The sequence below is a fragment of the Magnolia sinica genome, chromosome 7 (assembly GCF_029962835.1).
Source record: "Magnolia sinica isolate HGM2019 chromosome 7, MsV1, whole genome shotgun sequence".
Taxonomy (NCBI): domain Eukaryota; kingdom Viridiplantae; phylum Streptophyta; class Magnoliopsida; order Magnoliales; family Magnoliaceae; genus Magnolia; species Magnolia sinica.
The window spans coordinates 91,908,478-91,933,714 of NC_080579.1; the positions used below are offsets into that span (position 1 = coordinate 91,908,478).

A 25,237-nucleotide genomic window follows, 5' to 3' on the forward strand; every position below is an offset into this window, starting at 1 on the left:
TTATTATGTTGTCTAGAAACAAGGAAGCATGCATCAACAACACCATGATAGTAAAATAACAAAAATATTAAAGCGACAATAAAACTTGTTGATTGTAATCAACCTATGTAATAGACTCTTAGATGGCACTTGATTGTAATCAACCTATGTAATAGACTCTTAGATGGCGCTTGATTGTAATCAATGTTTTCAATATCGACGATATCGGGCAATATATCACACGATATATCTTGTATCCCACCTATGCGATATGAAATGCAAAGGTAGTGTCGATATATCCCACATGTTCGATTCGGTGAGCATTTTCAATTTTTTATTCCTTTTTCATGCTAAAACTATGGTAATCGGTGTCAAATGGTTACAAATCCATTGGTTCTTCATGTTTTGCATGAACAATCATGGAGTTGGAGCTTTGATTTCAATATCCATTGGTTCTTCATATTCTCCAAGTTTTTTTCTTTTTTTTGAAATTTTCCTTCAACCAGCTGTCAATTGAGACTAATTTTGAAGCATTTAATGAAATGATCATCACCTACACTCTAATTTCGAAATTTGAGTGTAGGAGGTCCGATTCGGGAAAAAATCAAAATTTTCTCAATTTCTCCCAAATCGCTTGCAATGTTGCACTCTAAACATGAAATCAAGCATGTATGAGGGCTGATCTACTACTAATTTGTTAATTCCTTGTCAATTTTCAGAAAATAAAAATCAATTTTTATTTAAAAAATAATAATAATAAATTTATTAAAATATTTTTTTTTAACTTCCCTCCCTTCAACCAGCTATCAATTGAGACTAATTTCAAAGTATTTAGGAGTGTTTGATAAAATGATCATCACATACACTCTAAATGGTATGCATTCAATTTGAATATTGTTGTATCAGTTTAGTCAGACGATGTATAGCTCAGGACCCTATACAAAAGAAGCCTATTATGTGCACTTCTTTTTTGAGATGTTATGATTTAAAAGTGTGTTAAGGTCTTTTTTAACAATCCTTGAAGTTTCATTTAAAAATTCAACCTTTTTTCCAATGTTTCCCAAACAGTGCGATAAATTACCCGATACGAATGACATATCCCATGCGATAACCAAAACATATCTGTATCCCCAAGGGTGCGATATGTAACGCGATACCAATATTTCGAACATTGATTGTAATCAACCTAAGCAAATAGTCTATTACATTGCACCTGTGGGAATTTTATGCTCTCATTGCCAGTCCCCGGCTAGACAAAGGAGGGTGACAGGTTGGCAATCGGCACCAATGATTGCAGTATCGATAATATCAGCCAATATATTAGCCGATATTATCGGTATCCCAGTCAAAGATACGAAAATGGCCTGGAGTACAAAAAATCCTTGGTATCAGGCAATGTATCACAATGTATAGATTACATTGCGAGGTATCACACTTTTTTCTTTAAGTAAATTTACTTGGTATCGACAGATATCATCTACACTGACAATAACTGCAACCCTCTTTCAAAAAAACTCTCCAAACTTCAGTTTTCCATCATTTCCTTCTTTCTTCTCTAATCTAAACACGTTATGGGTGCATTTCAATCCATCCTTTGCAATCTTTTGGGAGAAAAACATATATTTCAAACCAGAATAAAGATTTTTGCAAGTTCAAGGTCAGTTTTCATTCGGTGAGTGATTTTGCATTTCCATCCTTTTTTTTTCTTTAAATCACACAAAAGCAGTGCCAAAAGGTTAGAAATTCTTTATTCTTCATATTTTGCATGGAAAATCAAGGATTTGAATCTTCGATTTCAAGATTTGAGCGTAGGTGGTCCAATTATGGGAAAATTGGAAATGCAATCTCCCAAATTAGTTGCAATCTTACTGTCCAAATAGGAAATCAAACATGTATGAGGCTTGATCAACTGATTCATGTAGTTTTTGGATTTTTCAGGAAAAAAAATTAATAAAAATTTATTAAAAAATATATTTTTTCCGAAATTCTACCTCTATCAGCATTCAATTATGTCTAATTTCATATTATTTAGGAGTGTTTGATGAAATCATTACATACACTCTAATTTCGAGATTTGAGGGTAGGTCGTCTGATTTGGAAAATTTTGAGGAAAATTCAAAATTTCCACAAGTACTCCCAAATTGGTTGCAATGTTATTGTCCAAACACAAAATCAAACATGTATGAGGCATGATCTATTGATTCATGTAGTTTTAGTGATTTTTTGAAGAAAAAAAAAAGTATTATTATTATACATATATAGCGGAACGCTCACCTGCGAACCAGTTCGCACGGACTACCTATGAACTTTTTTGAGAACTCATCATATCTGATGAGTCTCGAAAATCTGAACGGTCCACATGAAGCAGAACCTCATAAAACCCCCTGGTACCAATTTTTACTTTGAACCAAAACTTCGGTGGGCCATACAAATGCAAACAGTTTCTTCCCTTGATTTGAATCTCTTTGCTATGGCCCACCAGAATCTTAGATCAGGGTGAAAATTCACCCCCTAAGGTTTCATGGGATTCCGCATCTAATGGACCGTTCGGATTCGACACCCATGACACGTGTGCAAAGGTGCGCACGTGCGTAGGTGAGCATGCCTATATATATATATATTAAAAAATATTTTTTTCCGGAATTTCTTTTGTATAATTGACTGCATTTTTAGATTTAAGGATGGACATGATGATTTTGAGCCACCGCACAACTCTATGTGGGTCTGAGCCACATTCACGCGCATCATTCACAGGCATATTTCTTAATTTGTAGTTCTTCTTTTGGTTTTCAATGTATTGGTTGTGTTTCCGTAAATGTCTTCTTAAATTTTTAAATTATATGAATTGACTTCAAATATAGTTGCATCAATTCAGTCAGACAGTGCATAGCTTAAGGCCCTATACAAAGGAAACCTATTATGTGCACACATTTTTGTGATGTTATGATTTAAAAGTGTGTATTAATGTCTTTTTTAACAATTCCTAAAGTTCCATTAAAAATTTTGACCAATTCTCAATGTTTCCCAACAATACGGTAAACACTGGCAAGTGCCAAACTTATGCTATGACTTTCAACATGAATCCGAATAATATGACATTCCAACCTCATGCTAGGGCTACAAAAAGACTAGATGACCTTGGTCTTAATTGATGTTATTGCCCCTTGATAGAATGGAATGATGGAAAATGCTTCACGTAGCCCACCCCAATTAGTTGGAATACAGCTTTAATGATGAGGATGATGATGAAGAAGATGAAAGCAACAATAACACGTAAGGACCCCAAGAACTAAAGAATTTTGCAAATTACGAATCCCTCTCAAAAGCATAAAATGAGAGGGTAATAGGATTCATACTAATAGATTGATATAGATTAGGTAGTTACTAATGAGTTGTACAAAAGATAATTACAATTTAAAATTTGAATCAAATCTATAATATTTGATTAGTTGAGTTAATCCTGCTATGACGTGGATTTCTCTTCTCTATGAAGTCAAATTGTATGCCGTAGAGCTTTGGATATTGAAAGCACAGGAGGAGCAAACTAATGTGGCTTCAATGCTTGATTTGATTGGAAGAAGGCGAGGTGCGGTGAGATGTCCGATTCAATCAAACAACTTCAATCCACGATGTGGTCGGCTATGGAGGGGGCCAACGTTGATCCCGATTCGATCGATGATGGAGAGACCAGACTCAATCGGGTTCTCTCGATTCCTACTTCGATTGGCGGCAGAGAGGCCCGACTCAATTGCGTCAAGTCTAACTCGATTGTGTTCTCCCAAGTCATTCGGTGGTGGAGAGGCCCGACTTAATCGGGTTCTCCCGATTCCGTACGTATCAATTTTTCAATGGAAGATGGCGGCAGTGGATGGCACCAATTTGATCAAGAAGATGATATGTAGTAGTGGTTGTCGATAGGTGTGAGTTGTAATCGTAGAAGGTGGTGGCAACAAATCATAGATTTGGTTCAAGAAGAAAGCAACATCAAACGGCACCGATTCGATTAGTCGAGTGCACCGTGTCAATCGAACGAGAGAGCCTATTCAATTGGTGAAGGGGAACGGTTGGTTGAGATGAGATGTGAGTGGTTTTGACGAATAAGGAGAAGATTTCTCTCTATGGCTCTGATACCATAAAGAATTCTACATATTTGGAATCTCTCTCAAAACCTTGAAATGAGAGGGTAAAGGGCATTCATGCTAATAGACTGATACATATTAGGTAGTTATAGATGTACAAGAGATATTTACAATTTAAAATTAAAAATTAAATCTACAAGATTTTATTAGTTGAGTCAATCCTATTGTGACATGGATTTCTCCTCTGTTAAGAACAACTTAATAAGCAATTAGCAGTTGATGCCTCATTTCTTTGAGAAGATAATGATTGATTTACATATCTAAAGAAAGGGGAATGAATTCCCAAATACAAAGGGCCAATAACCAACGCCTTCTTTAGCAGCCACAGCAACTAGGCAATCTGCCGCTCTTCTACCTACTTGGGTAAATGATACGTTTAGCCCAGAAGTGGGGACTCTAATTTCATTAAATACAAAGCTAAATCCCGCCTTTTGGTTTCCATATTTTTCCCACCTTATGAGAAGATGAGAATCAGCTCCGTTAAAGACATAGCCATCACCAAAATAGCACTACCTGAGAGATATAGCCCTGAAAAAACCATGCGGCTCCGATCTTTCTCTTATCTTAGAAGTTAGAACCTAGCTGCCAGCATTTACCTAAGGAGCTAGATGGTCCAATCAATTCACCATTAAAAGTTCAACTTCCAGACTACTTCCGGGGAGGGGACCAAACCACCTCTGAAGTGACCATGAACAAAAAGCACTCAGCATGGTCAAAAAAGTCACTTCAAAAATCCCATAACAAGAAGAGATTTTGGATCCATTGGAATTCCGGGCCAACATTTCAGTGTTGCCCCATGAGAGGCATAATTTACAACAGAATATCCTTTCGAGATTAGAGATAGCTCCATGGAAGATCTTTACAAGTTACAACATTTAAATGGGCTATTTCTGCCGATTTTGGTTATTTTATTCTTTTGAGCTGTTTTGGTCATTGCTTAAGGTTGGATGTCCAAGATATGATTAAATCAAGGGTCCATATTTAAGATTAATTAGGGTTTAGGTTGCCAAAGCATTAAGGGATATTTTTGTCTCAATTGCTGATAGATAGGCCCCTCAGTGCCAACTCAAACCCCAAGGATTATATATTTCCTCTGGTATAAGATGCGTCAAAGACGGAGATGCATATCATATTCCAACAGAGGCTACTGCAAAAGGGCCAAATATGCATGCCGGAAAACAGAATATTATGGACAAATAAACTATTCCCAAAGTTGAAACACATTTTACCTTAGACTTCCCAGCCCTTGCAGCTGCAACTATGGATGGCACCATCAACTTATCACCAGGACCAAAAATGCTACTTGGACGGATACAGCATGTCAAAAGCCCATTCTTACCGTTTGACTTTATGACCAAAGCTTCTGCTTCAGCTTTAGTTGCTGAATAAGAATCATTATGCTGAAAAACAGTTGAGATGAAGAAAGAGCAAAGCTCAGAGGAAACAGAGATCAAGCCTATGCCTACTATATCAGAAAAACTAAACATGCAAAGGAAGGAAAAAGGCAGAAAAAGAAAATTTATGAAAAAATCTACATACGAAAAAAAAAAAAAAAAAAAAAATTTTTTGAAAGATAACAAGAGGAATTATAGGGTCCTAAACGCCAGCATATGTATAGTTTATAGAATCACGTTATTCTATTTGGGGTACCAATGGTTCATCCATCCAGACTGTTGATCAGATGGACCACGAAGTGAATGGGGGTGCCAAGTAATCTACTAGAATAGAAGATCTCAGCCATCCAATATTCAGCCTTTTCTCTGTTGAATGTCCACTAGTGTTGTAGTGTGTCTTAACCATCTATTTGTAGGTTGTGGTGCCCATGGTTCATCTATCCAGACTGTTGATCAGATGAACCACACAGTGGATGGGGGTGCCAAGTAATCTCCTAGAATAGAATATCTCAGCCATCCAATCTTCAGCCTTTTCTCTGTTGAATGTCCACAATCGTTGGAATGTGTCTTAACCATCTATTTGTAGGGTACTGATTGAAGGGTGACGATCCGGTGTATGACCCATCCACCATAGGGCCCATCATATCAGTCTATATTATTGAACAATCGACCCCAAGTTGACGTGCCTCAAGGTCCTCAACAAACCCGATATTCACCACCATAAGTTTTCCAAGCCACGGCATCCTATAATTCCTCAAAAAAGATCATAAAATAATCTATATGCACGCAATACCTTATCAGGATAAGGCATTGACTCGTCCCCATTATGTATTCCATGAACACCATCAAAGACCACGCTTGGAGAGCTCGTGTAGACGAGCCTCTTTACTTTGCACTCAATACAAGCATCGATAACATTCTTAGTTCCTACAAAACCACATTGACATGAAATAAACACCATATTATCCAGTCTGCATACATCAGCATGCAATTCTTATGCCAAGTCAATTAGCTCACACTCACCTTCGACGTTAACAGAATAATGAAGCTGGTAGCTGTTGATGGAGGAATCAGGAGCTGCCATGTGGAAAACAGCTTCTGCCCCTTGACATGCTGCAGAGCAGAAGAAAAGGTCATATCAAAACAACAGAATTGTATAGCGTCAGAAGGTGGAAATCTATGTAGAAGGGGACTCCATTTTATTGAAAAATGGGTGTTAAGCATGTCAATGTGGATACCAGCAAGAAATCTAAATACATCTTTTCTTATTTGTACAGTTACAGTATTCCCCTGATCCCATCAATCTAATATGGCCCACGACAGTACGGATATGTTAACTAATTGGGTCTTTCTAGAGTTGGCAGTGTACAATACTGACAGTAGGAGCGAAACTTGGGTGGGGGACTCAAGCTCAACCCAAGCCCAACTAGCCCAACCTGAACTTTAGGTCAGGTGGGGTTGGGTTGGGTTGAAATCGGGAACTCAGGCTGGGCTAGGGCTGGAAATCCCAACCTGACCTCAGGCGGGGTTGGGTTTGTGTTAGGGCCTCACGCAACCCGAACTGGCCTAAACCTGACACTATATCTCTATTGTCTATACCACGAGTGGCCAGGGACAAAAAATCCACCCAATTAGTTTTCACATGACTTGAAACTTTGCCTTAGTAAAGTGTTTCTTTTTTTTCTTTTTCTTTTTTCTTTTTTCCTTTTTTTTAATGAGAGATGACAATAAACTTCATTAAAAAGGAGCTGAGATAGCGCCCGAAAAAGCTACAAAAACGCACAAACAAAACACAAGGAAAAGAAATTACAATTGCCCCATCCAGCCCTTGCACACTGCCCGCTCAACAACAAAAAACCAAACATTGCTGGCAACCCAATCGACCACCTTACTTTCATTACAGAAGCATCTTCTGTTCCTTTCGCAGCAAATTGACCATAAGCCAGCAAGCAAACAAAGCCTCCACATGGCTTGAGCATTTTTGCAGTGAGCTACCCTATGCCAAGCCATAATGAGGTCTCCCACATCATAGGGCATCGAAAAAACAAAATAAACTTGGCAAGACTAAAAGCCCAAATGACGCTAGTAAAAGGTGAACGAATAGGTGGTAAACCGTCTCGGCGCCAAGCTTGCACACAAGGCACATGTTAGGGATAACCATAGAGCGCTTTTGAAGATTGTTGATCATCAAGACTCTCTTTCAACCTTTAAGCCATCCAAAAGCCCCAACTTCGGGAGAGGCAAGTAGAAGATGATTTGATGATTAGGGTGTAGAGAAAAGAGGAGAAGAGTGAGAGAGAAGAAGAGAAAGAAGAGATTTGGGGAAATGTTGTGTATTAGCCAACATGCCCTAACACACAATGTTTTATTAGAATAGAGCATATAATACACTGCAGGAAAAGAGGAAAGTGTGCACATGCATTTACATTAATAGAGACACTAACCACACACACTATACACTAACACTCTCTAGACTCCCCTTCAAGTTGAAGCATAGATGTTGATCATGCCCAACTTGTCACGAACACGATGAAGAGCATCTCGACTCAGAGAATTTGTAAGAACATTAGCAAGTTAATCCCCGGATCGAAGAAAATGAGTGATGATTTCCTTAGAGGCAACTTTCTCCCAAATAAAGTGACAATCCGCCTCAATATGCTTGGTGCGCTCATGGAAAACTGGGTTACGAGCAATAGGAATGGCCGCTTAGTTGTCACAATGAAGAGAAATAGGAGCCAAAGGAGGATGGCCAAGTTCTTCAAGAAGGTGCGAAGCCACACGAACTCACACGTCGCATGAGCCATAGTATGATATTCTGCTTCAGCCGAGGACCAAGCAACAACCGGTTGCTTCTTGCTCTTCTATGTGATAAATTTGCCACCTAGGAATGTACAAAAGCCGGATGTAGAGCGGCAATCATAAGCACTACCTGCACAATCGACAACGGAATAGCCAAAAAAATGAAGATGATCATGTGACCGAAAGCGAAGGCCAAGACCCGGGGCTGATTTTAGATACCGAAGTACAAGGTATACAGCCGTGAGATGTGAACAACGAGGAGTTTGCATGAATTGGCTAACAACGCCCACCACAAAGCAGAAATTTGGGCGAGTGATAGTCAAGTAATTGAGTCGGCCTACAAGTCATCAATACTTCCATCACTTTCCCAAATTCCCTAAATGCACAATGGAGGTTGGATTCCCACCATTCCTCTGAGAAACAGTCCGCGAACATCTATAGATATTCCTTTGCTTCATGATAAATCCCTCGCAAGCTTTCTCCTCCCTTGCCTCCTTTCCGATTCTTCACCAGGATCAACCCTCTTCTCCCATCTCACCAGGAAAAGGAAGAGATCAACCTGAATGGCTCTTACTTCTCGCTTGATGAGATTACACCCAAAAACCTACACAAGTATAAACTTGGCGGATCACCTAACAATTACACAATCTTGTCTATGGACGGTTTTGGCATCATTATCCTCCAAAACCCAGCAACTACTTAGGATAAGGCTTAGATGATGATGATGATGATCCTCTAAACCTGGCATTTGAAGCAAACATCTAGCAAAGGATGATCAATTAAAGCAATCCTTGAGATACTAGGTGGCAACCCCTCACATATTCTTCATTTGGTGTAAAACAGATGTGGAGTAAGACTATGCATGATCATTGATTTTCCATTCTCCTATAAATGCCACGTGTGTGCGCGATGGCGAAGGAAAATAATGCGCATCTGCACAATTTTCTCTGCTAGTTCTCATATCCTTCATCCCATATAAATCAACTCTTGTGCTGACAATAACATTTGTACTATCAGTTATTCTTAAATCACTCGTCAAGCAACAATGTGATAAGAAAATCCCATACATTCCAAACAAAAAACGCATTCCCAACTAAAGCAAGTTCACTAATCACACCATAAATATTGATGGAAACCATGTAAAGAACATAAACGCCCAAGTGATATCATACGCTATGTTGCACAGATACAGATACCAACTTTGGGAGAGAGGGCACATGACTCTGCGTTGCCCAAAATCCAAGAATAATGGATATGGTCCTTTCAAAAAAAAGAATAATGGATATGGTATGTCATCCACCAAATTGACACCATGAGGGAACTGTTCGATGTTCACAAAATAAGGAGTTCAATACAATGGGATCTAGTAAACCATACCCCACAAGTATCCGTAAAGTATATGGTGCCACTTCAGTGCTATATCAAGCTGACTGCTAAGCTAACCAGATTCATACAAGTGTTTAAGCAATATACCATTTGTGTCTCGTAGATGTCAGTAAGCTCAGCATATATAAATGTATGGGTAGCATCTAACACATCATGTTGAAATCGGTAAGCAAAGCATATATTGTACTAAGATGTCATCACCATTGATGTTGTATCATGTTGATACTGCAGGCAGAGGTTTGCTAGCCCCAGATGCACCTTTACACGCATCACATGTGTCAAACTATCTAGGGTGTGAGACATCTGAGCAGTGAATAACGTCTGCCTGAAGATGAACATATGCAAAAATCAGGTTGTTCCTCTCATCGGGACTGTAGCAAGTTTTCTTTGAACTGTCCGTTCTTTTTGTACTGGAAAGCCCACCTGATGAATGGACCTGCCTGAACTTTGCACAACATCATTTTCAGACTTTCAGTGGAAACCACCTTATGCACCGATCAAATGTTCCGCACATTTTCAAAGTTGACACATGTTGGAGATAGCAAATCCTCATGGTAAGCTAAGCATAAACAAGTATCTGGGCACTATTCATTACGGCTATCCATATCATCTCACATCAACAAACTGTATTCTAACCATTCACAAGCATCTGCCTCTGACTATCCAGTAGTACAAGCATCATTAATGTAATTCATAATCATACATAATTATCCATCTACATTGTATCAGTAAAATGGGTACAGTACACTCTGTTTACTATTGGTAAGCTAAGCAAGAAGTATTTGGGTATCCCTGAGTGGTTCAAAACATTGAATGATAAATATAGTAGGGATGATACAACTGATATGACAAATCCAGCAAATAGATCCATAGTTCCATACTTATTGGTTTTTTCCAAAAACTGATAACTAAATTGATCTGGCCCTTGTGCATATGATATAATACAAAAGGGAGAAGAGGATGATTTGAATTATTCGGTTTAGGTACCTTTAGCCACTTGGGCCTTGTTTCGAAGATCTGCAGAAACATACATTGCTCTTCCCGATTGAAGAGCGTCCCCCAGGACTCCCTCCTCTTCAGATGGATCAAGCTTGATCGAGGGGGCCAGATCAGCAATCCGAACCAACCATTCTCCAGATTGGATGAGCATTTCCACCAAATGCCGTGCAGCAAAACCCCTACCACCTGTCACAACACACCATCTCTCGTCTCCCTCTGCCATCCTTACCTCTGCAACCCATAGAATCAAAAGTTTAATGTGGATATCTTAAAGACAAGCTTGGGACTGTATAAAAAAACTTAATAATATCTACAAATCTATAATAAAATAGTTAATACCATCTATCCCCTCACCTAGCCTTCTGTTTCCAGTCAACGATACACTGCAGCAGGAAAAATCAATATGGGCATCTAGATAATAAGTGAAAATTACGATATGGGTCTGAACAAAAAACTTTATTTAAAAATTAAAAAAATTAAAATTAAAAAAAAAAAGTCTAAGGAACTTCTAGAAAAATCTAAGAAAACCATGTTCTCCATCAACCATTTTGTTTCTTTCTTTTCTTTCCCATCCATATAGGGGAAAATTGACATGAGTGTCCTAAAAATAAGCAAACCATATGATCTGGTTTGAATAAATATCCTTAAAACATCTATAGAAGTAAACAAAAATAATAAATAAAAATCTTCTCCCTGTGCCATTTTTTTCCCTCCACAATGCATCGAAGTAATTTTAAAAAAATATATATTCGTATTTCAAAAATAAGGAGTTATTTGGCTACCTGGAAATTTTCTATGGAAAGCAGATTTTGAGAACTTAGTTCTAGAAATCTAATTTTTATCTAGAAATGTTGTTTGGATGACACAGCATTTTATTTATTTTTCTTACAACATTGTTTCTATGTCAAGGTTTGGAAATATATATATATATATATATTATGAAGCAGGAATGGATTTCAATTCAAATCACTGATCGGACTTCTATTACGATCAATAGACCATCAATTTTCTACCCATGATTGGAAGGTTAGGATCATTACATCGAAGAGACCTTTGAGATGGATTGTTAATCAAAGATTGGCCCCACATGATAGACAGCAAGGATCATTACTCGGATAGTTATGACCATCGGATGATTTTTGAGAGGTATTAACGATCAAAGGTAGAACCGCCATGATGGACAGTTCATAAGAATGATTGGACCTCTATTCTAATGAATATGGGCCATCATTCTTCTAGCAGTTGATTATAGGGTTAGGATCATCTAATCAACGTATTTTTTAAAGTGATTGGTAATCAAAGGTTGGCCCCACATGATGGATGGCATGGAACATTAATTGAATCTCTGTGGTAGTAAATATGGGCTGCGCATTTTCGTAGGCATTGATCATATGGTTATGGCCATCATATCGAAGTGACTTTTGAAAGAAATTGACAATCAGAGGTAGTGCCGACATGATAATAGGTTCATATCAATGACTAAAACTCTATTCTAGTTAATATAGGCACCCATTTTTCTAGCCAATGGACCATCTGATCAACGAATTTTTTGAAGGGATTGCTAATCAAAGGTTGGCCCCACATGATGAGCAGACGGATCATTACTTGGACCTCTCTTGTATAATAAATATGGCACATCTGTTTTCCTAGGCATTTAGCAACAAAAAATACACCCAAGTCTTAGGGGTATCACATTTCCAAAACTAGACTTTAGAAAATAAGATTATCAAAAACAGAATTACGGCAAATCTAGGTTTTCTAAATAATCTAATTTCTGAAAATCTTGAATCCAAATTAGGCCTTATTAGTTACTACATTCATGTAAAACCATAGTTCATTCAAATGTTAGAAAAGCACCTGCTAAGGAGTAAGGACATAAGCTGTCATTTAATCACCATGCTCGGCCCGAACTAGCAGCATTTTCGATGTGGCCAGCTTCATAACAATGGGTGCCATCATTCGGAGATCCAAATCATTCATCTGATGGGTTCTTCCACAGGTGCGCAATGGCCAAAAATCTCTTCCGTTGAACAATCTCAGCCATCTAATTGGACTTATTACTTTCGCATAAAGACCACTGGGAGTATATATTCTTATCCATTCATCTGCACTTTGCATGCAAACAATCAGATGGCTGGCCTGTTTGAGAGCGTGGATTTGGAACCCCCTGGATTCAGAACCCCCTGGATTTGCAATCCTCCCAGTGTGTTTGGCACCCTAGAGTGTGAATCAACTTTAATCCAAAAGTACCCATCCATGGTATATTTACAAGGGTTTGAATTTAATTACTAAATCAACTTTAATATCTCTAATCAATGAGATATATAATTTTTGACACAATGGTTGTGATAAGCCTGCTGAAATATATGCTTTGCCCGAAAGCGATGAAATTCCAAGTCTCGGATGGGCCACAAGCACAAGATCATGTCTAAATGACTAACCAACGATTTTTAATCGTTGATTTACATGGACAATGTTTGGACGGTGCTGATCATCATTAGTGGGCCATGTGCCCAATAGAATGATAGTGTATGGTGACACACATGTTACACCTGCAACTATTGAAATGATTTTAGGTGTAATCCAAGCTCTCACCGTGGATTACAAACCCCCTCAAAGAGGGGATTGGAAACCCCCTGGATTTGAAACCCCCAGTTACTTTATGCTGCCAAAACAGCCAGGGGATTTGAAACCCCCTCAAATCACCTCCAATCCAGGGTGCCAAACGACCCCTAAGATTCTTCCTTTTTTTTCTTTTTTTCTTTTTTGGCATCAGCTGTTCATCTGGATGGGTCGACAATGAGTGTGGATGCCAATAACCTCTGCCATTGAACAATCCCAGTCGTCTGATCGGTGGACTTATTTCTGTAGCATAAAGCCCATTGGCCGTATACATTTTATCCATACATTTGCTGGAGAACAATCCGATGGCTAATATTGTTAACCTCCCATTTTTTTCCTTTTTTTTCTTTTTTTTTGTCAGATTATTCATCTATAGCGGCCCACCATGGGAGGGCGCAAGACCCAATCGAAGAAAACAACCGCGCTGAAACAAATAACCCCACATAAAAATAAAAAACTAGATCCATCCAAGACCCTAGCTTTTCATTCCGAAAACGATCCACAGTTCTTTCGCTCGGATTGGAAAGATCCTCCTCGAAGTTTTAACAGTCACCAATCAATCAAATAACAAAACCGCAGGAAGGAAAAAAAAAAACTAGAATCAATCTCATCAACTCTACGTTCATCCAAAACCCTATATTTCTAGCGCGAATCGAATAGAATTCAAATGTAGAACAGGCATCGATCGAGCAAAGTGAACTGAAGTCTAAGATCGGACCGAAGGAATCGAATTTAAACAAAAAAAATGCCAGATTCCACTTACAGTATTCTGGGAGACGAGTTTTTGGAGGTGAAGATAGTTGAAGGGATCTGTCAGCTCCTAGGAGAGTGTTGAATGAGTGTTAATTGAAGAAATGTGCATTGGGCATCTTGATTTTCCTACTGTCTTTGACGAAAGGTACGACTCCTTTGAGTTTCTCTAGACCCACACGCGTGTGCATTCCAGCTCATCCACACGCCAGACTCGTGCCAAGATGGCACGAGAGGTCCTGGATCCAATCCACCCATTAGAACGATAACATTATATTGATTCCCTGTCTCAAGATTCATGTTGATACACCATCTGAGAATCATGTTGATACACTATCCGGGTGGGCCATAGCTAGCAAAGAAGATGTACGGTTCTGGTGAATTTGACTAAGTATTCTAACTCACTCACCTGTTTCCAATATTGCGGCCCACATGCTGAGTGGACAGATATATATTTTGGAAGGCATGTTGAGGGTGGATCGGGCCAACCTAATGGATGGACTGGATCTGGCACCCATGTGCCATGTGGCGGGTACATGAGCTTTCTGTCACACTCAGCCTGGCCTTGGCAAAGTTCCTGCTCTTGATCGGACGCTAGATTGCGTTGAGCAGGCGGAAGCGGTTTGGCTGCTGAATCCAGCACCAGCAATATAGCTGATGTCAAACATGATGTATGCGTTATATCCACGTCGGCCATTTATTTTGTCAGCTCATTTCAATGTATGAATCCATAAGCGAGACAAATCAAATCTGACGTGGGCCATAACACTGAAAACATTAAGAATTACGTCATTGTCATCAGAAATTTTTTAAAAGCAATAGAAGTTTTAGATCAAATTAATGCTTGTATTTTCACTTGGTATAAAGTTTATTAATTTATGAATAGCTTGGATGGTGAATAAGCAATTATAGTGACCACCGAGAAGTTTTCAATTGTGACGCAGGGATGAACGTGGTGATGTTGATCACTGCCCTCGTCAAGGATAACTACTCTGGATCCACAAAGCTTTTTTGGACTCATCGCAGAAACTTTTTGAATCCACAGTAAAAGAGAAAAGAAATTGTATTGACGGTCATGGTGTGCGCAATAGAATTCGCAATAGTAAACTTGTGCGGTAGAATTCGGTGAACTGGCAATGGGTGTACTAACAAGCTAACAAAATAATAATAAATAAATAAATAAATAAATAAAAGAGAAAATAAATAGGCAAAATAACAATGATTAATTAATGAATTAAACGAGTTAACAACCATTTGAATAGGAATACCAAGCAATCGGAGAGAAATCAGTATCAAACTACAACTAAAACTCCTATAATTCACAATAGTATACTTACTATTTATAAACGTTCATGATGGCATCACTACCATACAAGATTTCTGGTCAAAAATAGTAAGTGTCCTATTTGGCTTTACCAAACTATTCTCTTAATTATTCTAAGCACTTTTGGGCGCAACTCTTAAAGCCCAACGGATGGACGAAGAGTTATAATCAAACTAAAACTTATTATTTATAGTAAAAACCGAATTAAAAAGGGAAATGAACGTCGATCTAATGGTATTTCGTAATTCCGGCTTGCGCAACCCGAAATAGTCAAGTTGGGTGGCTAAAGTAACATGTTATATTCAAAATATGCTCGATTTAAAGTCCGACGGTCCAAATCACTTCTGTCATCAACCGGGCCTTTTTTGATATATCTTGGCCATGAAAATGTTCACTACCCGCTCTGCATCAAATTGCAACTTTGCAAGTGTTAATATCCTTTGAGTACATGTCCTAAAGGCGCAAGGTGAATGGATGGCGTGGATAAAACAAGTACATTATATTGGAGCACACTGACGTTTGACGCCATCTCTGTAGCTGGTGTTGGGATCACGAGCTAAACAGTCTCCCGAGTGGGGTTGGGTGCTAGATGCATTCCACCTTGTTCTAACCTGCACTGCACTTCGATTCGACCGTGACCCCTCCAATAGGTATTGGTTGGTGCTCTATGGGCCCCACTATGATGTATGTGTTTTATTCATGTTGTATGTTTCTTTTTCTAGCTTATTTTAAGATCTTAGCTCAATTTTAAAGTGGAAAAAATAATAATAATAATAATAATAATAATACTAACAAGTGTGGTAAGAAAACTTCCATTAGATAATACAGGTGGAGGTAAGCTTGATATGGTGAATGTGATAGTTCACCACGGTTTTCTAACAAGTTGTTGACTCAACAATCAAGGCCAGACGCATGTCGCCAACCTAGCCCTCCAATCACGGAGCTCACTTTGTATGGTGTGTTACCCGAAAATCATACTAATCAATGAGCTCGCCACTTTTTTTTAGACACACTTACATCCACACATGGTCACTCAAACTCATGACTTCAGTATTGAAATGCACTTTCAATACCACCCAAGCAGATTGTGTCCAAACCCCATGGACCCATCGTGATGTATTTGTTCAATCACGACATTCATCCATTTTCTCATGTCATTTTAATGTATGAGCTCAATGATGAGGTAGATCCAACACTCAAGTGGGCCAGAGATGACTCTTGCATTTAATGCTACTAAGGTCGTTGTTTAGTTTGGTCCACTTGAGCATTAGATATGCTTCAATTTTTGGCGCATGCCTTAAAATGACCTGAGAAAATAGATGGACAGCATTGATAAACATATACATCACAGTGGGCCCCATAGGTGCCCTAGTCAAATGACCTATTGTCCAACCATCGGACGTAATCGGCTTATGTCTACCATGAGTGACCTGCTACCAATTGATCACTGTCAATAAGATAGCTGTAAATAGAATAATCAGCTATCCAATTTCAACAAGAAAAGGTGAAAAGGTTATGATAATTAAATTTGTGTGATTTTCAAGTTATTTCTGTGCCGGTGATTTTTACCATCCATGTAGCAACACATGTCAGATGAATCATCACCGTGTTTCAAAATGGTGGCCAATGATCACATAGCCAGGCCACAGCTCCCATGAACCCAAAAGAGGCTATTGTTGTCTTTCACATTTTTGTTGAAATTTTGGATTTTGAAAAAAATTAAAATATTTCAAATTTTTGTTTTCCCACCAAAACGATTATAAAATTTCAAATGAAAAGTGTAGTTTTATTTAGTCTCACGTCGAAAAAGAAAAAAGATGTTTCGTGCTTTATATGTTGAGGTGTGTGTAGTATTATTACTTTGAAATTTAGAGGTTTGGATGCATGAGTCGCGTGTTCCAGTGTATAACACTGGAAGCACGCACGCGCTCGGGCATCAGCATTTTGCACGCAGAGTAGTCGCTCCCTCGCGAGACGATGCGAGGGGTATGAGATAAGCATAGGTTTTATAGGCTACATAGAACGGTCAAATCTATAGATTCGAAATGACCAGCCGTTTTGAGAACGACCAACGGCCTTAAAAGCCGTAACAGTCTAAAAATGGATGGGCTTTAATAATCCAACGATCTGAAATGATCTGAAATCAATATCAATCTGAAGGGAACACCATCTAATTTTGCATACTATGGATGAAATATGGTCCAAAATATGTCTGTCAAAATGATTATAAATTTTCAAATGAAAAGTGTAGTTTTATTTAGTCCCACGTCGAAAAAGAAAAAATATATTTTGTGCTTTATATGTTGAGGTGTGTGTAGTATTCTTACTTTGAAATTTAGAGGTTTGGATGCATGAGTTGCGTGTTCCAATGCATAACAATGGAAGCATGCACGTGCTCGGGCATGGGTGTTTTGCATGCAGAGTAGTCGCTCCCTCGCGAGACGGTGCGAGGGTTGTCAGATGAATCATCACTATGTTTCAAAATGGTGGCCAATGGTCACATAGTCAAGCCACAGGCCACAGCTCCCATTAACCCAAAAGCGGCTATTGTTGTCTTTCACATTTCTGTTGAATTTTTGATTTTTGAAAAAATTAAAATATTTCAAATTTTTATTTTCCTGCCAAAACGATTATAAATTTTCAAATAAAAAGTGTAGTTTTATTAGTCCCACGTAGAAAAAGATAAAAGATGTTTCGTGTTTTATATGTTGAGGTGTGTGTAGTATTGTTACTTTGAAATTTAGAGGTTTGGATGCATGAGTTGTGTGTTCCAGTGCATAACACTAGAAGCACACACGCGCTCGGGCATCAGCATTTTACACGCAGAGTAGTCGCTCCCTCGTGAGATGGTGCGAGGGGTGTGAGATAAGTATAGGTTTTATAGGCTACATAGAACGGTGAAATCTATAGATTCGAAACGACCAACCGTTTTGAGAACGACTAATGGCCTTAAAAGCCATAACAGTCCAAAAACAGATGGGCTTTAATAATCCAACGATCTGAAATGGCTCGAAATCAATATCAACGGATATAAACATTTTTCAAACGTTCCTAACAATTGATGACCACCTAGCAATGGTCCACTCCCTTAGTGCCTATATAATATGGACCATTCCGGTCCAAAACAATCAACTCCAACAGACCTCGTCCAAATCATCAAATCTTGTTGAAATCTTTCTTCTAAGAATATTGCTCGACGTCCGCTAATATAATTTGGCAGACAATCAACAGTGTTGAAAAGTTCATAAGTAGACCATTCGTGATTGATGCATGCAAAATCTAGATAGAAGACTTGTCTTATCCTGAAAGCAATTTGCTTGTAACCCACCAACGATTGATAATGTGACGAGTCATGTTTTAAGGACAACGTATTCATACATAATTTAACCTGGTGCTAAAAATAGATAATTTTCTTTAATTTTTATTTTTCAGTTTTTCAAAATATTTCACAACAATTTTGCATTTAATTCCAAATAAATTTTACAGAGGACATGTTTGTAACAAATAGAGAGCTCCTCCACGGCATGTTTGCATTTTACTAACTCCTTGATGAATATCCTAGATTCGACGTGCGTGTGTCATCCATCGAGATATCTGGCACATTCCATCCCCTCTCATGTGGCCTGTCGTCAATTCACAATAGACCAAAAAAAATGAATTTTGATTACAACAATCCCGTATCATCTCCACCGTCTAGGGTGATTGCATAAAACACCAAAGCTTGGGCCCACCACATTGTACACGCGAAATCCACTCCTTCCATGAGGCAATGTTCAGGTATAAAACATCAATCGCCGAGTGACCTTTGCAACTCTCCCGTGGCATTGAGATTCATTGGAATCCATTCATATACTCTACATCGACAGGGTAACTTAAATAGTGGTAATAACATCCATATAGGGAAATATTTTTGTTGTATTCATTTCCTTTCTTTGTGGGAAAATAACTAAGACAATCGATGCATTAGCTAGATGATTTAAGGCCTTGATAGCTCAGTCATGACGTATCCTATGATAATATATATAAATATATATATATATATATATATATATATATATATATATATATATATATATATATATATATATATATATATATATATATATATATATATATATATATATATATATATATATATATATATATTTGCCAGTGTAGGGTTAGGTTCATCATATAAATAATTTGAATCATTGAAAGATGACTTGATTGCTCGGTCATGACATATCCTATGATAATATCTCCAGAGTGTATTTTAGTAAGAGGTACAAATACCCTGATTACATATAAAATCCTTTATAGGGTTACATGTGTAACATGTGTGTTACCATGCTACTAATTTATTGGGCACATGGCCCGCTAATGATATACCAAAACAATCATATTATCAACTGCATTACTATAATTATTTTAATACAATGATCCATGCCATCAAAACACTATCCATGTAACTTAGCGGTTAAAATCATTAGTTAGTCACTTGGATGTGATCTTGTGCTCGTGGCCCATCCAATACTTAGAATTTCATCATTTTCAAGCATAATATATATTTTAACAGGCTTATCACAACTATTGCGTTGAACATTACATATGCACACTAATTAGAGATATTAAAGTTGATTTAGTAATTAAATTCAAAACCCTGTAAATATATTATACATAGCTACTTTTAGAATATGAGGGATTTTGAATCCGCGTGCCAAACACAGTAGGCTAATTCCAAATCCAAACTCCCAAACATGCCCCAAATATCGTCCATCGCAATATTTGTTATTCAAAGAGACGGAGAGGAGAGCCTTCTCAAGCCCATGCGCGCGTGTGAGAAATCTCTCGGGCATGCCAACAGCCCACGTGGACACCAATAGATAAAATGGGTACTATGGGTAGGGCATCCATTAATTGAATCCTATTGAGTTAATCCCTTGCCTGAAAAGGTTAGGTTGTTTTATTGAGTAGACCATAGTAAATAAATGTATGGCTAGGAACGGGCCAAATTTTCCCAAGCCATTTTCTTCTCACGGAATATGGCCCACTAAATGAGCAAAATATTTGATTTTTAGGCATATCATATACAAGGCCGGGCCCACCTGATAGATGGTTTGGAGATTGCCTAGCATGGGAGGCAATGGTTAGGTGGTCACCACTATAAGAACAAGGCTTGGGAAGTAAACCTCATCCATGGGTTGGGCCCATGGATGACTTGGTTCAACACATTGGCCTAGTCTAATCATCAAGTAAACGACGGCTATGAAAGGGGCCAAAAAAAAAAAACAAAAAATAGTTGAAGGCACCAGTGGGTGGTGACCACGATCTACTTGTGTTTCAATTATTAAACGGGTACTATGGGAGCGGAATAGGTACACCTGGCCTTACCCATGACCCAGCTGCCCTCGCCATGGGGCCTACCTTTATATATGTATCTTATATCCACTGTAATCATGTTGTCCATTAGTTTTTTTCCATATCATTTCAAGGCACCAGACAAAAGATGAAAACAAATCCAAATCTCAGGCAGACCATGCTACATGAAATAACAGTGATTGAATGCCCCACCATTAAAAACTTCCCAAGGTCCACTGTAATGTTTCTGCAAATTTTATTTGCCATCCAACATGTTGATAAGCTCGCAAAAACCTGGACATAGGGAAAAATATCAGCTTGATCTAAGACTTTTGTGGCCCACAATAAGTTTTAAATTGCCAATCATCATAAGAAACATTGAGATTTGGATTTGTTTCATTTTTTGGTTCATGCCTTAAAATGATATGTTAAAAACATATGGCCGGCGTGGATATAGAATAAATACATCAAGGTGGGGCCCATGGTAAGGGTAGTGCGGTCTTCGGTGAAGGCAAGGTCATACCTAATCAGCTCCCTTGCACCCGAGGCTGGCTCATGAGATGGTGAATGGATGCAGATTGGGTACTACCCCCACTCGGACCTAGCTAGAGACAGACAATCCCGTCTATCAGGGCCTCTATGGAGCCTAGCATGATGTGTATGTTTTATCTACCTTCTTCATCCATTTTACATATCATTTTAGGGCATGAGCGCAAGAAGGAGGTAGATTGGAGGCTCGAGTGGACCAAACCATATGAAGCTGCCATGATTGTGTAGACACCTCACGTTAAATAGGATTGAATCCTACCCATCGACTTCATCTGGGCCCTAGTCAAAGCACCTATACGGGTAAGGGCAACCCCCCAGAGACCCCATCGGGTCGGATTGGTCGACATCGGGGTGTACATGAGGTAAGATAGCGAAGTAGCATGGTCCCCATAGCACCCTCCGATCCTTTTTTTAAAAATTATTATCTTTTAAGTAAGAAACCTAAAACCGGCCCACGGAAGACCGGTTATATGCAGTCAGTCTTCCAAGAACCGGTTATATGTCGATCTAGCCATGAAACAACCAGTTTTATGCAAAACTAGTTCTGGGTGAATGGTGCATAGGCCTACTCTAATTAGCCATGAAAGCATGTGCCACGCTCTAATTTGTCAGGAAAGCGTCCAGACAAGCCTCTATTGCCTATTATAACATCCTGGATTTTCACCATTTTGAATTTTCAAAAAAAATCCTCTCTCTTTTTTTTAATATATAACTTGCCTACATCGTCACTCACTAACCCTCGATGCTCGAGGTGAGCCTATATATAGGTAATACCAATAAAGAACCACACAAATCCAATAAATCAACCATAAGAAGCCAACGAATCTCCTCAATCACTTGAACCTCAAGTCTAACCTCATGTTTTGTTCATATAGGGCTCAAATCTAGCCAACCTATCACTGACGAATCGAGATGACCACAACTAAATTAAAGATTTACCCAAAGCCGAGACAACTAAAGGTCGGATCTTAATTAACAAACCAAAGTAACCCAAATATCCGTTTAGCCTAAGAACCGATAGTTTAGAGTGATTATGATCGAATTGTCATTTTCGCTAATTGCGATAGGCCACACCATGGACTTGGCTAATCAAGACCCTAACCATTGCGCACAAAAAATCTCCCTACCCGATTCATTCCAGAAATTCCTCCATTATCTAAACAAGCTCTAGGCCATTCATTAATGGGTCACTAGTTCCGAAACTATAAAATAATATCCGTCTCACTGGGCTTGATGCCCATCGCGTGTGGCGAATCAAGATAGTACTCAGAACTACATAACTTGAGTCAGAGGCTGAGTGCTTGAAATGTGCAAATACCCAAGGCAGAAACCTGAAACTTAAGTGAAATGAACATCTCACTATTTTGTGAAGCTGTAGCTTTCCGACTGTTAGATCGAGACCAAACTCGAGATATGAGTTAAGGATATTTCTCTGCTCATATCTGTATAACTAGGGCCCTGATCGAACATCAGTGATCGTTGATCACAAATAGAGCCCCCGCGGTCAATCAGGACATCCGATTGTCGCCAAATTCGGACCAATCACTCATCCAGCGATGAGGCATCTACCCCATGGCATAAATGTGTCAGGGGGCCCCTAGAATAGCCCTATGAGCCAAAATTCAGTCCACTAGGAGCATGCATGCTAGAAAAAGGGCCCCCAGGGCCATTTGAACATAAAATATGGGCTATATAAGGCCCATAAATTTACTCCCTCACCCCATACGAATTTACAGCTGCAAGGAGAGAGGGAGCGAGGAGTAGTGGAAGAATGAGCTCCTTGGGGGAGCTGATTTGGGGAAAATCTCCCTTGTCGTTGCCCACAATGGACCCCGCAACCGTGCCCCACCATCGAGAGCGGCCCACCAATAATAGAAAGGTAAATCCTCTAGCCCTCTTCAAATCTCGGCCTTGTAAGTCATTTGCTTGCGCCCTTACAAGCTAATCCTATTGACGCAAGGCTTCGATATACCCATCCACAGATCCAAATCTTAGTGGCAGCGCTAGAAATTCAACGGACTACTCCTAGGTGCGGACCATTATCTCTAGGTTGCCAATTATCGAACCTATGTCACAAATAATAATTGTGTAGTAAAAATTATAAATTGCATGCTAACTAGTGACTAATCTATAGGCATATTATCCTCCATGAAGTGAAATTTTTGTTTATGGTTGTCGATTATTGATTGCATGCAAGAATAGACTTGATACACTGAAATTTCATGCCTACATGTTTCATATTTTTTCCCGATACATGCACCTAATTGGCTGATTGTGGTAAATTGTGCGATGATTGAATAATGCACTTACATGCCTATTCGTTTGCCCATATTAGTTAGAATATCCTGAAATACTATTTAGTTGGTTGCCTATTCCCTGAATAGAATTGTTTGTGGCATGTTGTAAAATATTAGTCTATTGGTAATCGGGTTGGCCAGCAAACCGAAAAAATTCACAATGGCAGCCCTACTGGATCGACTACACTGGGCCAATCCGACCGATTCAGGTTGAAGATGAACAACCGACAGTAGTTAAACTACACGGGATGCTTGCACCCAGTGTTAGTTGCATCGTAGTTCACCTAAGTTAGCCGAATTAGTCCACTAGTTAGCCAACCATGGGTGTTCACCATGTATGATCACGCCTGTATGAACCTGAGGCACCCCACACCCCCGGAACTCCCACTTACAACCGCTATGATACGATACACAAGTCTCGTGAGCTGGGCATGGTGAAATGAAATACTATGCTCGAGCTGTCGGCCTACGCTGGGCTGACGAGCCTCCTCGTAGTGACCGCGGGCAAACCTAATTTACAATGCCGCTTTTCGTATGAGTTTTCTGGGAGTAACGAACCCAAACGGATCAAGGATCGTAGGTGCAAGGCCACCACGACCGTCTAGACCTCGCGATTAGGATAGGGCATTGACTTCATTAAGGTGTCCCAGTTTCTCCAAACCTGCTAGACGAATGGACATAACTAAATAGTCGGCTAACATGATCATTGATGTATTACATTAGTTAGATATGTGACTTGACAGTCGAGGTCACCTTATAAGGGAGTGTTAGTCGTTTACGAATATGAGATGGAGTTGCTATAAGGGAGTATTGGATGGCGAGGGCATACATCATATCATAATGGCATGTATGTGCATTAACAAGAGTGTCTAGGAAGTGTATGCATGCTTTGTTTTTCATTAATTATGCGTGTGGATTTGATAGCTTGTGTAACTTAATGTTAATGAAGCCACTGAGTTGATCACTCACTCCCACTCTGGGACGGTATTTTAAAACACCAACCAGACCCAATCTTAGATGCTGGTACCACAGAGCCTGACGCGCTGGATGAGGCGACCATCGCATAGTCTATTTTAATTTCAGAAATTGCTCAAATGCTAAGTAAAGTGAACTATAGAACCCCGCTTCCGCAGAGCATAAGTGGCATCCGGAATATCGGGGGTTGAGTATCTACTTGGCTGTAACGCCCTGAAATTTAGGGGTCATGTGTACACTCGACTCCCAAGTTCTCGGGTATCACTTATAATTAATTTTTATTATTTTGCGTTCAATCAGGTTCAAATGCACAGCGTGGAATTACTTGGAACATGAAACACAATCACATCTAGTCTATTAAATGACAAAGATCAAATATATACAAGTCCAAAAGAATATAAATGGGTCGCACAAGGCGTTGCCCAATAAAATCACAAAATGAATGTCGTGTCCAAAAGAATGAGGATGAGTCCACTACTCAGCAATCCAAAATCCCGCCTACTAAGCCGAGGGAGAACCGCCCATTAACTGGAAGTGGGACAACTCGTCCTCCTCATCGAGACTCGCACCGCTGGACTCCTCATACTCTGCATCACCTACATCTACGGGAGAGTCTGGTTGGTGTTTTAAAACACCATCTCAGAGTGGGAGTGAGTGATCAACTTAGTGGGTGCTATTAGTCTTAAG

At 39.1% G+C, this 25,237-nt stretch overlaps 1 protein-coding gene across 5 annotated transcripts in view; it reads right to left on the bottom strand.

Moving 5' to 3' along the window:
- Positions 1–14,239, bottom strand: part of LOC131251702 (3beta-hydroxysteroid-dehydrogenase/decarboxylase) — a 30,410-nt gene extending 16,171 nt beyond the window's left edge. For 2 of the 5 annotated variants that reach the window (XM_058252600.1, XM_058252597.1), the window contains exons 1-5: positions 14,082–14,238; positions 10,685–10,927; positions 6,536–6,625; positions 6,306–6,439; positions 5,348–5,518 (exon numbers count right to left, since the gene is read on the bottom strand). In XM_058252600.1, the coding sequence (XP_058108583.1) occupies positions 5,348–5,518; positions 6,306–6,439; positions 6,536–6,625; positions 10,685–10,919 (630 nt within the window). In that variant the 5' untranslated portion in view covers positions 10,920–10,927; positions 14,082–14,238. Of the gene's footprint in view, positions 1–5,347; positions 5,519–6,305; positions 6,440–6,535; positions 6,626–10,684; positions 10,928–11,035; positions 11,080–14,081 lie in introns of all 5 variants that reach the window. The other 3 variants (XM_058252598.1, XM_058252599.1, XR_009174018.1) reach the window with 3 other exon arrangements.
- Between the last annotated feature and the right edge of the window lie 10,998 nt (positions 14,240–25,237).